General features: G+C 34.6%; 2 protein-coding genes, 1 long non-coding RNA gene and 1 pseudogene across 5 annotated transcripts; 2 read left to right on the forward strand and 2 right to left on the reverse strand.

Moving 5' to 3' along the window:
• Nucleotides 1–275: 275 nt before the first annotated feature.
• LOC18102029 (glucan endo-1,3-beta-glucosidase) lies at nucleotides 276–1,502 on the forward strand. The gene is made up of 2 exons (XM_024608174.2): nucleotides 276–302; nucleotides 570–1,502. Exons 1-2 carry the CDS (start codon nucleotides 276–278, stop codon nucleotides 1,500–1,502), a joined length of 960 nt encoding a protein of 319 aa, XP_024463942.2.
• Nucleotides 1,503–2,098: 596 nt separating this feature from the next.
• On the forward strand, nucleotides 2,099–3,330 carry LOC112328676 (glucan endo-1,3-beta-glucosidase-like; annotated as a pseudogene).
• Nucleotides 3,331–3,768: 438 nt separating this feature from the next.
• LOC18102031 (uncharacterized) lies at nucleotides 3,769–5,456 on the reverse strand. The gene is made up of 3 exons (XR_002983590.2): nucleotides 5,314–5,456; nucleotides 4,417–4,477; nucleotides 3,769–4,306 (listed from the first exon to the last, which is right to left on the reverse strand). It is a non-coding gene; the product is annotated as an uncharacterized LOC18102031 (long non-coding RNA).
• A 6,164-nt stretch (nucleotides 5,457–11,620) lies between these two features.
• On the reverse strand, nucleotides 11,621–16,216 carry LOC7467382 (zinc finger CCCH domain-containing protein 55). 3 transcript variants are annotated; one of them, XR_008060184.1, is made up of 9 exons: nucleotides 14,978–16,214; nucleotides 14,261–14,443; nucleotides 13,263–13,442; nucleotides 13,088–13,176; nucleotides 12,693–12,950; nucleotides 12,481–12,616; nucleotides 12,150–12,335; nucleotides 12,012–12,053; nucleotides 11,621–11,921 (listed from the first exon to the last, which is right to left on the reverse strand). XR_008060184.1 is itself a non-coding variant. In XM_024607984.2 (7 exons), the coding sequence occupies exons 1-6, from the start codon at nucleotides 15,946–15,948 to the stop codon at nucleotides 12,474–12,476; spliced, it is 1,824 nt and encodes a 607-aa protein (XP_024463752.1). In that variant the 5' UTR covers nucleotides 15,949–16,216; the 3' UTR covers nucleotides 12,148–12,335; nucleotides 12,457–12,473. The 3 variants fall into 3 exon arrangements, 2 of the variants coding, with proteins under 2 accessions (XP_024463752.1, XP_002313354.2); XM_024607984.2 differs by lacking the exons at nucleotides 11,621–11,921; nucleotides 12,012–12,053 and having other exon boundaries at nucleotides 12,148–12,335; nucleotides 12,457–12,616; nucleotides 14,978–16,216; XM_002313318.4 differs by lacking the exons at nucleotides 11,621–11,921; nucleotides 12,012–12,053 and having other exon boundaries at nucleotides 12,148–12,335; nucleotides 14,978–16,215.
• Between the last annotated feature and the right edge of the window lie 1,507 nt (nucleotides 16,217–17,723).

Raw genomic sequence — 17,723 nt, forward strand, 5'->3', positions numbered from 1 at the left:
AAATTACGAACACCATGTTATATGCATACATTATTTTTTAAAAAAAAATCAAAGAATACCATGTTATGGGACGAACAGCTGCAAGAAACTGCTGTATTTATCGGGCACCATTCTTGATAGCTCCTTGTTCTTATATTTAAGTAGCAGAGCATAATTTAATCTATGTATTTTAGTAAAATAGTTAATTTTTTTTTTACAAAGAAGATCCTCTTTATATCATATATAATGCCAGTTATTGAGCACTTGATTTTGTCTGAGGTCCTCACTTGATTCTTATGTTGGTCAGAAATTCAAAGTCTATTGTAAGTGGAATAGTCAATAGACTAGCTTGTCAACATTGGTTTTTGGCAAGGCTCCATGAATTTCTTTCTGTTAATAAACTAGTTTGTACGGCAGACATGCTTGAGCTTCCGAGTCCAAAAGACTTTGAGAGCTATTTGCAGGCTATTACTTAATCACACACCCTAAGAACTACTATCATGTATATATCGCAGTGATGGGCTGACGGCTCACTTTTTTCAACAAAACTCGTTAGCATTCAGTTTATGTTGCAGATGCACAATCCGTAGGGGGTTTGCTGTGGAAAGAATGGAAACAATTTGCCATCCGATCAGGAAGTTGTAAGTCTTTATCAAACAAATAGTATTGGAAGGATGCGAATTTATTATCCAAACAGAGACACACTTGAAGCCCTGAGAGGATCAAACACAGAAGTCATCCTTGGTGTCCCCAATGACAACCTTCGGGCCCTTGCTGACGCCTCAGCTGCTACAACCTGGATCCAAAACAACGTTGTAGCCTACTCATCCAATGTCAGGTTCCGCTACATTGCTGTTGGCAATGAAGTACACCCTGGAGATGCAAATGCACGATATGTTCTACCAGCAATGCAGAACATACATGATGCAATAGTATCCGCCAACTTACAAGGTCAAATTAAGGTTTCAACGGCGATAGACACGACTTTGTTGGGCATATCCTACCCTCCATCAAAAGGGTCGTTTAGTGACAGTGCAAATCCTTACATAAGCCCTATCATCAACATCTTAAGGACCAATGATGCACCACTTCTTGCAAATGTGTATCTCTACTTCAGATATACTGACAACCCACAAAGCATTGATCTTAACTATGCCTTATTTACTTCACCAGAAGTAGTGGTGCAAGATGGTCAATATGGATATCAGAATTTGTTTGATGCATTGTTGGATGCTCTTTATGCTGCTCTTGAGAAAGCAGGTGCCGCAAATTTGAGCATTTCTGTATCCGAAAGTGGTTGGTCATCTGAAGGTGGAAATGCAGCAACAGCTGGCAACGCAGGAACTTTCGATAGGAATCTAATTAATCATGTGAAACAAGGGACTCCCAGAAGATCTGGAAAGGCTATAGAGACATACTTATTTGCAATGTTTGATGAGAATCTGAAGGCAGCAGGAATTGAACAACATTTTGGTCTATTCCTCCCCGACAGACAGCCCAAGTACCAACTTACTTTTGGTTGATAGAAAAAATAGTGTAGCATGTTGCACCTAATTACTGTTTGAACAAGAGAATTTGAGCTCATATACTACTTGTGATGTCCTGCCAGGCTTATTCATATAATACAATAAACTTGTTTGCATTCTGCAAATTATTAATTTGATGTTCAAGCAAGTTTCTTGATCCTCTCAAGCGTATACAAACTGGAAGGTTTGCTTTAGAATAAAGGAGAAAAAGAGAAAAGGAACAGAGGAGGTGCGTCAGCCATGTTTCATGACATGAGATTTTAAAATACTGATCATGTTCAACAAGGGGTGCTTTCTGCATTGTTTTGGATCATCACTATTTTTATTTTTAAGGGTGTCGTTAGTAAATTTATGAGATTTTATATAGAATAAAATATTTTCCTTTTTTTAATTACTCTTGCAAGCGATTCATATTAGTAAATTCATGTGACTAGTTTTGGTAGAAAATTTTTGCTATAAACTACTTCAATGTGCATGGATTCGATCCCTGTATCTTAGAATATCTTGTCATAAATGTTCGCCGTGAGATCGCCTTGCAGTCTCACCATGGCTTTCCCATGGCTTTCTTTAAAGCAGGTAGTCAAAAAACTATCATGGCTGCCATTTCCCTATTGTCTGTTGGATTCTTGATGTCTGGCCTAGAAGCTGTAACAGGTACCGTACTCTCTCTAGCATACATACATACATATATATATATATACACCCCCTCTCACTTTTTCTGCTGGCTTGGTTAGATTGCTATATGGTGTTGTATGGTTGTAGTTTTTTTTCCCGTTTATTTCGCTGTTGGGTCTTGTTTGGAGCCCTTTTTGTTCTCCTCGAGCATCTGTTGATCTTTATACCCTCTTGTTGTTTATTTTTCTCTTAATACTTTCTCTTGAATTTTTAATCACTGATTTCTTTCTAACATATAATCCAACTTTGTTTCCTACTCCAACCAGGTGCTCAATCTTTAGGTGTCTGCAATGGACGGTTGGGCAATGACCTACCTTCTGAACAAGAAGTCGTAGATTTTTATAAAAGCAATGGCATTGGCAGAATGAGAATCTATGATCCAAATCAAGAAACCCTCCAGGCTATTAGAGAAACAAACATCGAGCTTACCCTTGGTGCTCTAATCCAAACCTTCAAGCGCTCGCTGATGCCTCAGCTGCAAACAATTGGGTCCAGGCCAATATACTAGCCTACTCACCTGATGTCAAGTTTCGATGCGTTTCAGTCGGTAATGAAGTCAAGCCTAGTGATGATGCAGCTCAATTTGTTCTACCTGCAATGCGAAACATCTACAGTCAATTTGTCCTATCCTCCATCAGCAGGTGCATTTAGCACTAGTGCAGGCCCATACATTAACCCAATAGTCCAATTCCTAGCAACCACAGGGGCACCACTTCTTGTCAATGTGTACACCTGCTTTAGCTATATTGATAACCCACAACATATCGATCTAGGCTATGCGTTGCTTAACCCAAAAGGACCTGCTGTGCAAGATGGAGACCTGAATTACCATAATCTTTTTGATGTGTCACTGGATGCCCTCTACTCTGCACTTGAGAGAGCAGGTGGACTCAATGTGGAGATAGTTGTATCGGAGACTGGCTGGCTATCGATGGGGAATGATGCAGCTACATTTAGTCACGCGGAAGATTACTATCAGAATGTGATTAACCATATTGCAAATGGAACTCCGAAGAGGCCAGGACGGCCAATTGAAACTTATTTGTTTGCCATGTTTGATGAAAACCAGAAGAGTGGCGCTGAAACTGAGAGACATTTTGGCCTCTTCTTCCCCAATAAACAGCCCAAGTACCAACTCCAATTTTCTTAGAAGAGTTCTGAGTTCTGAGTTTGGTTTTTTAGTTTTTAACTAACCAAAGATGTTTTTACTTCTAATTTTAGTAAAGTATGTATATGAGATGCTTTTAAAGCATTTTTAACTCCATTTTACTATTTTTGTGCACCTTGCGCCACTCCTAATTTGAGTACAGCATCATTCTTCCACTAGGTATATGGATTATTTATTAATTTAACTAATATTGGTTATTATTTGAATCGCTAGGATTTTTCTTTTTGAGAGAATTTAGCTCTCTTGATCATGGTTTAGATTCTGACAAATTTGTTCTCTTGATTCAGATTTACTAGCTCGAAGGAGCAATAATTGTCGTGCTCATAATATTTTGATGCTCCCAGTATCATTTTCCTTCAATTTTGATGTTTTTTATTTATTTATTGTTTTTCTTTTAATAATATTGACAACCTCGTACACTTTGAAAAACACCCGCGTTAACATACTCTATGACATTGTGGTGACAAACTACATGATTTTCATGGCTGAAAATGCAGATATTTAGATGGCATACGTACAAAATGATGTTGTAGGGATAGACAACATCTCCCCCAATTTGTAATTGCATGAAGAAGGGTGAAAAAAAAATGGGAGATTTTTCTAGGAAACTAAAACTAAGCAGAACATGAAGCAAATTTAACGATCTAATGCATAGGTTTCCAGCTGCTAGATGCATAATACGGAAATTGTAAGAGCATGCAACATTGAAGCAGCTCTCTAGGGGACTATTCCCTGGACTTTTCGGCCAACAAGGCATTGTATTCCTCTCTCAGGCTGTTATATTTGTCACTCAAGCTCTTGAAAACTTCTTTTTTATCCCCTGAAGGTCCCTTCATTTTCTTCTCCAAATCAAGCTTCACTGAATCAATTTGACTCTTCAGCTCCTCAATCTTTCTGGTCTTCTCCTCGTGCTGTCTCTGCAGTGCTTGCAGCTCGGAAGAGTTTTTGCGTACATTTCCTAAAAGATTACTCTAATGTTAACAAATATTACAAACATCAATTTCCAGAAAATTTTATTAATCTACACACCTTCCTGTTAAACGTTAAAAGGCAGGCATAAAAAGGCACCTGAGAAGGAATTGTGCGAGGGGTCACTGCTGTTGTCCATGCTCTAGAACTAAGCTAATTCCTGAAGGAACAAACTGAAAGAAATTTACTACTAGTAGAAAAATAGCGTGATATAAAATGTTTCCCAGGATTTGTCACCCTGTAAATGTTCCTTAAATTACTTTTTTTCAACTTTCTCCATCATATCTTTAATATTGTTTCTTAATACATGTATATTAAGCTCTCTGCCTCCAAAAATTCTGTGTGTCGACCAGGTTCCAATTATCAAGCCAGAAACTCCTCGTAGAATGTGGCTAAGTTAGATGGACATAAAAGAAAGATCTCAGCCTGACTAATGGTTTCCTCCAATTTCTTGATCTATGTACCTGTTTTTTGTGTTTAGTTTTCAACCCTGTTTTTCCATCGTAATGGTGCTAATTTTATCTGTCATTGCTCAAAAGAAAATTTAAACGCAGTTTCTTAGAGTATTGCGATAAAAGATGAGAAATTCCTTTCGTCTCAAAAATTAAAGCAAATGGTATGATCATTACTACTAATAAGAGATCATATGAAATTGCCTGTTAATGAATGGACTGAGTGTGTGTTAAGAGAAGAAAACTCATCGATTCTTAAGACTCGGCCCATCTACTGACCTAACTGGGGCATGTCCCCAGCGTGTCGAGACAGGATTCTCCTGTTAGACACATAGCCCATTTATCAACCCAAAGGCCTTCATTTGGAACCATTACTCGGAAGTCATAACAAGTGTATGAACAAGAAGAAGAAGAAGAAGAATTATTATTTAGAGGGTGGGGAAGAAATTAAAAAGAAGGTGTTTGATCTTTGGTTTTATACGTAGAGCTTCAATATTTCAGCAAAACAGTGAAAAGCTTCTTCATTGATGTTATATAGACTGACCTTGGAGGTGTCACTGTGTTATCCAAGCAAAGAGCTGCACTCTTCTTTTCTTTGTGGTGGCCCTTTTACTGTGAAATATTGTGTGATAATGAATAGAACAACTTCTTTATATACACAAGCATAACTGACCATGGAAGGTATAGCTAGCTAGGTAGAACATGGGGAAGCCGTGAGGCAAAATCCAAAAACAACGACAAGAGGGCATCTTCCTTTGATGGAAGCAGAATCCTAGCCGTGGGTTCTGGTACTGATATTTGCTGGGCCATTGATGTTAAAGTCTTCTCTCAGACTCATCACAACTCACAGGTCTCGAACAGTGTACCATCGAGAATCAGAATATAGTGCTTGTTTGGAAGGGACAGGAAAATGTGTTTCCAAAACGCAAAAGAGCAACTTCATAAAGTTATATTGTCAAGTAGCTAAACTTTGCTTCTGCTATCACAAGAGAGTTAAAGTGCTGTCAATTCATATCTACAAAGCTGTTATGAAGAAATCAGAGAATTGTCATTTATTGTTATTACATCCGTTACTATTCTAATTTTATAAATTACGATACCCCAAGGCTTTCGTGCTTTATAGAGAGTTGTTGAGATCATGTAGCTGAGTTTTATTTAATATAGTTTTTTGTTTGAAAATATATTAAAATAATTTTTTTTTAATTTTTAATATTAACTCATCAAAATTATAAAACCCCGATTAAATTTAAAAAATATATTAAAATATTAACCCGGAGATAGAACTAGTTAAATTAAATTAAAGATATAGAATTAAATGACAAGGAATGAAATTAAAAGAAATAAAAAAAGTTTATAGCACTAATTGTTAGAAAAGAAAAGAATTGGGACACAAATAAAATAACTGAACAAGTGGGGTCAATATGTAAATATTAAGAGTTTGGGCTATAAATATTCTATTTTCGGCAGCAATATAAAAGAAAAGGATTTAGGTTAGGTGGTGAAGGAAACAACTTCAAGACAAGAATTAAAAGAGAATAAGTGAAAGAAATTAGGGATTTGGAGAGGAAAGAAGTCGATCTATAAGGGGGAAGAAGGAGTGTTGAAAACATTTTTGACCAGTTGAGAATCGAAGCTCATTTTATCACCATGCAAGGGGTTTTAGGCTCGATTACATAAGTTAGATTGAATACGATTAGGAATTTATGTATAAATTGCAAATTCTAGGTTAGGATTCATGAGTAAAATTGTAGGAAATGAGAAATTGGCTTTGATTAATGTAGTTGGGATAGAAATGAATAAAAACAACTTAGAATGATGAACAATTGAAGAAAAAGATTATGGTGTTATGAAGGGTGGTGGTACCGACTAAAAAGGAAAAAAATTGAAAAATTTTCAAAACAATACACGAATGTTGTCTGGTTATAATTATTTTAGCATGTGTTGAAATGTGAAGAATAAGTTAAAAAGAAATAGAAATCTTGTGTTTAATTTGTGATGGAAAGATTAGTTATGCTTTGAATTAGAAACATTGCAAGTTTGTAGGGAATTATGGAATTTTTATGTTATGCTGAAGTGTTGTAGATTAAGGAATGTAGAAAAAGTGAATATGCTTTCGATGATAGAATTTTAGTTATTTATAGAAGTATGTGAGAAAAAAATTAAGTTGATTATTAAGGATACAGGGTTAATGATATTATAAGTTACATAGAGAAGAAAACAAATGAAAGTATTTTGTTGTATGTCAAAAGAAAAAATTGAAAAACTGTACATCTTCATCGATAACTTCCAGGTGGGTTTAGGACTCGAAAGTGATGAAAATTAGAATAAGTTTCTTCATAAAAGTTGAAGTTATGGACGTTAGCTTTCTAAAAAAACTGGGGGAGGGTCGGATTAAATTTTGTTAGATAGTTTTTAGATATTGCAATAACAAGCATTTTTTGATGTGTTAATGGCAAAACCAGATTTTCTTCCTTTAAGTAAAGTCGTAGCCTTGTATCTTAGATTTTGTAATAAACAAACTATACACGAAACTAAATTTTATAACTTCATATATGGTTAAAATATTAACAGTCGTTTTTAGCGATTAAGCTAAGTTAAGTTGACTAAAAGTAGCTAAATTTAAAATTTGTTTAGGATTTCTTTGAATGTAAGATTTAATGATGGAAATTATAAGAAGGAAATTGTAAATATAAGTTAAATAGTTAATGATGATTAGCTTAAAGATATGGAATCGCACTAAGTCATTTTAAGTCAAGAATAAAATGATTGTCTATGGAGTTAGGTTTTAAAATGTGTTAAGAATAAAATAGCAAATGATATTGTTCCTGCTAGTATAAGAGAGGCCATAAGACCCACCTAACAGCAGATGACCATTTCACGTATTCAAATATTAGGTAAATGCTTAACACTTTAAAACTAAAGTATTATTTAATTAAAAATATAATTTTTCTTAAATGTATCTTAAGATCATTGATAAATGTTTAAGTTGTTGGAGAAACTAGTTATCATGGTAATAAGATTAGTGTCTGGTTAATAAAAAAATTGAAGAAATTAGTTACCCTAGTAAATGGAACTAATGCCCTGCTTAATAGATAATTGGAGAAACTAGTTATCTTAGTTAATGGAATTAGTATCATAGCTAATGGGCAAATGGTGGTAATAGTTTCCTGGTTAATATGATACTGCCTTGATTAATAGGTAATTGAATAAACTAGTTCTTAGGTTCATAGGACTAGTACTTTGGTTAATGGGTGATTGGAGAAATTCATTAATGTAGTAATTGAACGAATATCTAGCTTGGGTTAAAGAGGACATTTGTATGCCCTTAAACTATACACAACTTGCATGGTTGGGCATACAAATGTAATAATAAATATTCATTGTGTATAAATTAATTGTACTGGGTGTTATATAAATTTTTAGATACCTCGTAGTATCATGCCGAGTAGGAGATCTTGTACTTGTAGTTTTTTTTTTTTTGTATAATCAAATGCATATTTTGTCATGTAATGTGATTTTGTATCAAAGAAAAAGTATTTGAATCTAAATTAAGTATGAATGATGTATCTAAATTAGCTTCTTTTCAAAACACATGACTGTAATTATATGAACTTATTTTTTAGATTTAGTTTGCTTTAAAAAAATAATATATGTCTTGAATCATGACGTTATTAGATTAATCATCTCATTATTTGTAATATTTATTGAATAATATAATAATTGATTCATTTGACTAATGTTGAAGAAGAAGAAGTTTGTTCTCGTGTTGGGTTTATTATAAACAAGAAAGTCCTGAATGATGGAAAAATGTTAAAAAATTTATTTGCAGGTTATGAAAATTGATTAAGTCGATAACTTGGTATTAAAAAATTAAAAAAAACTCTATCAAAATTCATGTGGAAATAGATTTTTTTAAAAAAAGAATTACATGCTTTCAACAATAATACAATATGTATACATGGAATACTATGTAAGATAAAAATTAATGTCATTATAAAAATCATGAGAAAATAATAAAAAAAAAAACATTAATTTAAGGTTTTTTAAATAAAAAATACTTTTAAAAAGCATATAAAAACAGAAAAAATAAGTTATGTTGTTTGCAACTTTAATTATTGTTTATAGATGAATTCATGGAGAGACATCTTCAACTAAATTTATAAATAGTCTTTAAAAAAAAAACTTATTGTAATGTAATCTATACCTTATTCGAGTGAACATATCACAAGTGGTTTAAACTTTTTCAAACAAGGGTTACAAAGTTCTTGTTTAATTTATTCCAAAAAAAAAGTTCAATTTTTTAATAGCTCGTGAGTATATATAAATTTCATGAATTGACTTACTAATGTTTTTTAAATATATAGTTTAATAAGTCAATTTAGTGATTCGTAACTCGAATTGAAATTTAAAATTAACTAGGTAAGAATTGATATTATCAAACATGATTGATCATTGATTTAGTGGGTAATGGATTAACTCGCAGATCGGTCAACATAGTTAAAGTTTGGTTTGATTTTAAAAATAATCAAAACAACATTTTATTTTTTAAAAAAAAATATTAAAACCACATCGTTTATATTAACAAAATCAACTTAAATTAACTATTTAACCAGTATTCCAAGCCTTCTGCCAAGCCAGGTTTAATAACTTTGCACCCTGAGGTTTTATAAGAAAACAAGATAGCTTCTTTCCTCCTCAAAGCTAATATAACCTACCACATGTAAATCTGCAAAAATAAGAAATTGTTTTCTTGATTTGTTTCGAAGAACAAGGTGTTCTCAAGTCATTCCACACATCAACCAGAACTAAGTATATTTCCCAGTAATTTTAAAAATGTGCTCCCTGCATCGTTCTAATATATTTATAATAATTTAATAAATTCTCAATAATAAAAATGTGTGTAATTATAAAAAAATAAAAAAAGAATTGAGGAAGGTTATTTATTTCTCAACAAGGCTCGGTTGAATTCGGCCCATAGTGCGGAATATGATAGATGATGGACCTGTTGTTTGGAAGAGTATGGGCTTGTCTTTAAGAAAGATAATCTCCACTGCAACTATATTTAGAATTGCTTGTGCCTTTATGGCTATCTACTGTTTTTATGTTTTTTATTTGTAAATATATTAAAATAATATTTTTTTTAATTTTTTTTAATTTATTTATAATATCAGAATTCAAAAAATATATATATATAAAATATTTTGTTTATAAAATTGCTTTGGAAACGTGAAAACAAACTGTCAGAACCTAAAACTAGACCGCCCATCACTGAAATTTTGGTTTTGATGCCAAATTTCCAATCCGCCTTTTCACGATTTGATTGGACACGCACTTATTAGTGCTGCCGTCAGGTGGGCTCATCACTGCCTCGTTTGGATCTGACCCACCCTCCCGGTTGAACTTTTCTTTTTTTCCATTTGTACAGTGCTTTAAATAATCATCTCTTCAAACGATGTAGTCATTTTCCCTGAAACCCAAAAAATATACAGGGACTCGTTTGAAGACTCCTTGACTCTTACCAGTCCTTCTATTCTAGTTGATGTTAAGAGGGTATCATCCAGCAATGTTTAGTGACATTTTTCTTGTTTTTGGAGATGAGGGACGTATCATTAGATGATTCAGTTTCTTAAATGTATGGAGAAGGTTTTCAAAGTAGATAGAGCGGTGGCTTTTCTTTTCTTTCATGGCAATGAAAGGCAGGTGACCATGCAGCCAAGACGAAAACAAGGTTAGCAAGAGAACCTGAACGGTTGGAAGATCCCTGTAAACTAACCTCATTGACAATCAAAAACAAAACCTGATATTTTAATGGATGATGTAACTGTACCAGAAGTGGGCAACTAAATTACACAGAAAGGACATGTTAACATCAGAAACACACACAGGAAAGGACAGTCAAAGCCATCTGAAGAGTAAAGGACAAGATATCTGTATAAATCATGAAATTGATACCGACCAGTCAACTACGGTGGTCCATAGTCTTCTCTGTGCACGTTGGAGAAAAAAAAAACTAGTGCTAACATAATCCAAACATGATCTTATGAGGGGAAAAGACTTGGGGCTAGCCTGACGGAGACAATTAAAATCATGGAAAATTAATTAGCTTGATACCTAATTGCAAATTCTCAGCTTAAATGATTGCTCATAGCAGCCACCATGGTCAACCTTGAACCGTGGATGCATCGTAAATCATAAGGAACTCGTGTCAATGATACACAACCCCTCGGGCCGCGATTGTCACTATTTCTGGCATCCTCTACATGCATCATTTATCACACACATATTCAGGTAGATTTTTCATGAGGGGACATTGCTGGGACTTGATGGAACTAAAAAATGTGGAGTTGTGAGGAAAAAATCTGATGACAAGTGAAAGCCAGGAGCACATGCAGAAATACTGTATTCTACGTAACATTACCAGAGCAGTAGGGATCTAATATTAATAAACCATGAGAAATAAAAACAAACACTTTCGACAAAGCTGATAAGGAAATGAGCGGGATACCCTGAGGCATCTTTATACATTGTCAGCACCCATGTGACAAGAGTGGCCCTATCCCCACATGCGGACCTAAAGAAATAAAATGAGACAAAAAAATGTCCCCTGAAAGTGTGCCTTGATATTCTGAATGACAAAACCAAATTCCAAAATCACATTTTTCAAGCTTTGTTTTTACTTTGATGATTCCAACGCGGATGAAAGTTCTAAACTTCGATTAACATGAGCCAAGTAGCACATTAGGATATCCTACTCAACTTGGACGCATGGTAGCTGAGCATTGAATTCTAATCTTCTTGGCACCGATTAAAAGCATGCTTAGTGTTTCAACAATCACAAGAGACAAGGATGGTAAACGATTGTAAACATGTATAATTGTCATTATAACAAAGAGGCATGATATTTAAAAGTCCAGCTATATAGTCTGTGGTCCTGCACACGACCTACAAAAGGGCAAGTAGCAAAAAAGAGAAAACCCTACTAAAACTAGTTTGTCTGTCCACTACGTATGTAATATGCAGTTGCTGTTAGTAGTATCGTATTGGTGACAAGGATGGCTATCTAGCTGAGGTAATCTCTGCGATTCTACCATTAAGTGCAGGTATCATATAGGCTATACATCTACAGTTCCTTCTATGTGCTTCTCTATTTTTCTGCATGGACAAACAAGCAACTCAGCATCATAAAGAAATCATTTGAACAGAAGATAACCACAGAACTCAAATGGAGGAATAGTGCCTTACCCTAGTAAAGTTGGTCTCTTTGACCACACTAACCTTTATTACCTACATATCCAAAATAAAACCAATCAGAAAAAAGGCTGTCCATTAGAAATAACATTCGCTTGCAATTGAGTCAAATTATAGGCAAGCAGATAGCACCTTGGCATTGGAACTCAATAAGAAGCCTCGTCACTAGTAGAAGTGGTGGGCACTGATGCATCATTTTCAGACCATGAAGAGACAGATAACTCATTGCTTTCTTTAGCTTTGGCATAAGGGAACAAGTCAGAGTGCTGATTCTCAGATGATTTTGTGAGGTTATCGGGTTCCACGTTGCTTCCATGGCTACAGAATACAAACCAGAAAATGAGGAAACACAACGTGAAGTGAAAGGGGGGGATTAAGATCTAAAGAAGTTTGATACAAAAAAGAACAATCAAAGTGGCATTTTGATATAAAAGATAACCTTCCTGAGTCTGCAATTCAATACCTTTCAGTGAAGCTCTCCACCTTGCAATTAACATTGTCATTGTTCTGAATGTAAGCTGCGTTCAATTCATCCTGAAGATTCTGTTCAATGGCAGCAATATAAGTAGATTTAGTGGCACCTGATAAATTCCCTTCGTCTGCCAAAAGAAAGTTACGTTAGTAGTGGGAAAGCTTCTCCATCATTGACATAATATGTTTCAAATGCTAACCAACCTTCTAATGTGATCTCGTTCTTGCCATTGGAGGTAAGAATGTCAGTTTGATTGATGGGAGAATGATGAGTGTGCAGGGAAATGGGAGCACCAACAGACAGACTACGCTGGTGACGATGTACATAATCTCCCCTCAAGTCTGGAAGTTGCAGATTAATTAACCTTCTTCCCTGGAGTTCAATAGCTTGCTGCAGCTCTGCCTGCTCCTCCAATTTCCTTCTCAGCATAATTTCAGGTGTATTGTAAAGCATTCTTGCTCCTGTAGAAGGAAGTGAGATTAAATAAAGATAATTAAAGAAACACGTATGATTTAAAAGTGGAAAAAAAAATCCTAAACAAATAAATATTTTCAAAAAACATCGAAAGGTTATGCTTGTTTGTTTATTTTTTACTCACCAAGGTGAATATCACGTAGCTCTCTAGGATCAAAACCTGAAGGGCTTGAAGTAGGTGAAAAATTCCCCCTCTCAAGTAACTGTTGCATCCTGTTGTTGTTTCATTGGCAAGTAAACCATAAATGCCAGACATAAGACACAAAAGGAAAACAGCAATGGAGAAAACGATACCATACTTGTTTGCTACTTTTCCTTTCTCTTTGTATGGCTTGACAAGCACACGTGACTCGCAGATATAATGAGGATTTCCCTTTGCCAATATTTCCTTCACAGTCTCTGGGTGGACAAATGTAACAAATCCAAACATCCGCTTCTGCTGGTATGGAATCCTAACATCTTGAACTGGTCCAAAAGAACTACAAAAATAAAGAAATCATTGTAAATACAATACTCAACAGTGACCTCAGCAACCAAGAAATAAAGCAAGATATATCACAATTTTTTGCCTCTTCCAAAATCATGTTTCAAAAATTTCTAGAGAAGAGAGCTCTATATCAGACTGAATACAACTAGCAATCACTATTTTCATTCTTTGATTTATCAAGATGAGTCAAGAGACTCGGAATTCTAGATCATATCCCTTCCAACTCCGAACAAGACTCCAAACACACTAGCATACGGTCTTCAAACTCTCACCTCCACAGCTTAGCAATATATTTTCCCTTCCTTCTTCAAATAGACCAACAGCTTTTCATTTGTTTGTTTGTTTTTTTTCAGATGGGCATGAATATCAGACGCTCGTCTATCTTTAGCCAGAAATGGTAGAAATATATTATTGTTTTCTTTACTCGTCTATTGTTTCCTTCCAACTCCAGAGAAGGACTAAAAACACAAACTGGCATACAGTCTTCAAGCAATATATTATTGTTTACTCCCTATCATCAATCAGAGGAATGCACCGATCACAAATGCCGTCCCTTGAACCAAGAAAAATTTTGTGACAATTGGCAACGTAAAGTTTACCAGTATTCTTAACTTTTAACAATAGGAATTTCCACCATGTACAATTCACAAATTATACTTAAGTTTCGTTGGCATAAACATGTTTTCATCTTTTTGCAGGCAATCTAATCAGCTCCTAGCACTTAACCTCTAGGTACTACTTGTAGAAGTAAACAACAATAATAACCAAACTGGATTCTTTGAGAAGGGCAAGTGAAAAGTGGTAATTTACCAGAAATAATTCGAAACATCTTCATCTTTGAAAGAGCTGTCAGCCGGGAATGTCAAGTATATCTGTCTGGATGCTGAATTTGCCTTTTCAGCCATTCCCATTGCAAAAAAGCCATTCCTTCCACCACGAAGCCGACTGAAATTGTAAAATTCGTCACCCATCATTGCTGCTGCTGCCCCCAATCTGCAAGTACCAAACATCCACAAATCGCACCATTACCCAATCCCGAAGTAAAACTCCAATAACGAGTCAAATTCATAAGAAAAAAGTCTTTCTTGTTAAACGGAGAAACATATGCATAATGAGTTCCATCAAATCATCCAATTAGACTAGAACAGCATCCAGACAAGAAAAAGAAAAACCAAAACTAGCTCAATTAAAAAGATGAATTTCTCTTTATCTTTTTCCTATCTATATATCCTCACTATGACTATTTTTTCTCTACCTCCCTCTAAAAAAGACTCTTTCTTTCTTTGACCAGCAAAAAAATAACAATAAAAGCAAACTGAAAGATGGAAACACTTAACCTATCGCGTACCCTTGGTCTCATCTTGTATGTAAATAAGGGATTGCTCAGTTGAGCAATAATGTCCCGAGATTAACAGGTACACCAAATTAAGACAAAATTCCACCAGTAGAACTGATTGAAATTGAAAATCTGACACGTTATACGAGGATACGGCATGCTAAAAGCAAAATTAGTAATCTTGAATATACCTATCGGTTTTATTCTGTTGCTGCAACAGAAAATTCATGTACTTGTTATAAGCCATCCTTTGCTGCTGCTGCTGCTGTGCAGCCTTCATTCTCATCAACTCCTCTTGCTGCTGCAAATAAAGTTCCTCCATTTCCCTTGGTGAACCCACAAGAACACCACCACCATTAACCTCAGCCATATTTTCACCACCATGAACAAACTTGCAACTTTCTCCATTCTTGCAAAACCCTCTAGCAAAATACAGACAAGGCTTATACCCAAGACCAAACCCCCCATCTTCAGCACCAAAACACGCATCACTCTCTGAAAATCTCCTTCTATGCAAATGGCTATCTCCATTATCAACCGGATAACCACCCAATTGAACCCTTTGGTCCATAAAGCCCTCATTTTTTGAAGAGGGGTCATCAAGAAACGAAAGATAATCATCTAATTGATACTCATCAGGGAAGTCAACACTATTATTACTGCAATCACCACAGTCATTACCACCATTCCTCGAGAATGGTGGCACTAAAACAGACCCAGAACGTATATTATCATAGGACAAAAAAGGACTGGACTTTGGGCTAATTGAAGTGTTACTGTTACTATTATTTGGCAACCCATGAACAGGCCAGGGATTTGGAGGCGGGTTTTTTCCAAAATCAAGGAAAGAATCATTATTTGTGACTCTTGGAGACGATAGTGAAAAGGGGTTAGTGCTATTACAAGGCCTTGCTATGGGATTGAGAGGCAACGGAGAAGATGGTGTAGAAGGTGTAGAAAACGTGTTTGTAGAGAGTCCAAAGTGGATTTTGGCCTTAAAGACTACATTTTGCAAAAGGGTTTCAGGGCCAAAGGCTAAACGTAACAAATCTTTTTCGGAAGGGACTTGTATGAGAATAAAACCCATAATTCTAGCAGCGTTTTCTGGATCTAAACTCTTGAGTTTAGTTAGCAGTATGTTAGTTATCTCATGAGTATCCATGGTGGTTTTCTTAGGGTTTTTTTCTGGTTGGTGGTGGTGGTGGTTTACAATTACTTCAAGAAAGACATAAAAGCAGAGGGACGTGTGTGTGGAAGTTTTGGTTTATGAGGTTTTTGTGTTTTTTTATTTTTTTGTTTTGTTTGTTCTCTGTTTGTTTAAATAGCCCAGAGAATAAAACAGGGAGATCTTGAGATAGGGTTTTGAAGTGAAAGAAGCGGGCTTGGACTTGGAGAGTGAAAATCTCTCTCTTTTTCCTGTATTATTTATATTCTGTAAAGATCTCTTTCTTATTTTGAGTCCTTCTATCTATGCTTCTCTATTATTGTTGTTCTTAGATTAGGGAATCGGCCATGGAGCCTTATCGGGACCACGTGCTAGGATAAAAATATAGGAACCTTAATCATTATATTATACAGTATACTATGCAGCCAAAATAATAATATTATTTTTCTTTTTACTTTTTATTACTGTGCATTTGTCTAGATTTATTATTGACAGCATTCTTCAATGATTATACAGTATGAATATAAATATAAGAATATCGTTTTTTTATTTTTTACTATGATGATTAAATTTTATTCTTTTTTGTTTTCCAGCGTGTTTATTTAAAAATATAGTAGGAATTAAAGTTAGGATGGAAGGCCATCCAACTATGCATATATCTAACCTATAAAAGCTAGTTTTTCTTACTTTTTCTTGAATTTGTTTTTTATGTAATGCATGAACTTAAATTTATTGTCAAACTCTTTCTTCATCATCGTGTGCTATATTGTTGATATTTTACGTGTTGAAATTTCATCGAAGTGTTTGAGAGTATGAGTGAAGATTGTGCTTTCAAAGTTTTTTTTATTTAGAAATATATTAAAATAATTTATTATTTTTTTAAAATTAATTTTTGACACCAGTACTTTAAAATAATTCAAAGACACAAAAAAAAAAATTAAAGCTAAAAGGAAATTCAGAACTTTTCAAAATCATGGTCCAACCATAACACCAAACACACTTCTCAAAATTAATGTGCTTAGCATTATAATAGCTTTTACAGTTTGAATTTAAAAAGATAAATTCAAGAATAAAAAGATAAATTATAACTTTTTTCCTAGCCAATGTTTTTGAGGTGTAGTTTTTAGTGAGACTCGCGTAAAATTATGATGTGTGTTGATTGGTCAGACACTTTCAAATTCATGACTGAATCTAAATACATATCACGTTACAAAAACAAACTGAACCTTGGAGTTTTGGTTTCACTGGAAAAACTAGATTGAGACTAGAGATTTTTTTCATTTGATTTAATTTTTTATTATTATTAGTTGAAGAGTGTTGTGAGGTTAAGAATCATCTGGAGAGGTTATTAAGATGTTTATCGTGTGTTTCCAGGAGAAAAAATTTGAAAAATAAGTTTTTAAGGTTCTAAAACTTGCCATTGACTTTTCGGTCACTAAATCTCAGCTTCTTAACAGAGAATCATATACAAATACAGACAACATGTCATATATCTTGTTTAAATAAAAAAAAACAATTTCCAACCATTTAGGTGGTGTCCAATAATAAGAATTTGGGATCAAGAGGTTTGCTCCCTCTGTGGTCTCAGGTTCGAGCCCTGTTGTTACTCATATGATGGCCACTGGAGACTTATATGGTCGTTAACTTCAGGGCCCGTGGGATTAGTCGAGGTGCGCGCAAGCTGGCCCGGACACCCACGTTAAACTAAAAAAACAATTTACTTGTCATTTGTTTATTAAATAATAAAAAAAATACTCGAGGAAGTGAGCATG

Source organism: Populus trichocarpa, chromosome 9 (assembly GCF_000002775.5).
Source record: "Populus trichocarpa isolate Nisqually-1 chromosome 9, P.trichocarpa_v4.1, whole genome shotgun sequence".
NCBI lineage: Eukaryota > Viridiplantae > Streptophyta > Magnoliopsida > Malpighiales > Salicaceae > Populus > Populus trichocarpa.

Excerpts from the sequence above, each read along its gene's own strand:
- LOC18102029 (XM_024608174.2), top strand. The coding sequence starts at position 276 with ATGTTGGTCAGAAATTCAAAGTCTATT. Across the intron at positions 303-569 it reads TCAGAAATTCAAAGTCTATT|GGGGTTTGCTGTGGAAAGAA; the intron begins GTAAGTGGAATA and ends CACAATCCGTAG.
- LOC7467382 (XM_002313318.4), bottom strand. The coding sequence starts at position 15,948 with ATGGATACTCATGAGATAACTAACATACTGCTAACTAAACTCAAGAGT. Across the intron at positions 13,443-14,260 it reads GATGTTTCGAATTATTTCTG|TTCTTTTGGACCAGTTCAAG; the intron begins GTAAATTACCAC and ends TTATTTTTGTAG. Across the intron at positions 12,336-12,480 it reads GTGGAGAGCTTCACTGAAAG|CCATGGAAGCAACGTGGAAC; the intron begins GTATTGAATTGC and ends TGTATTCTGTAG.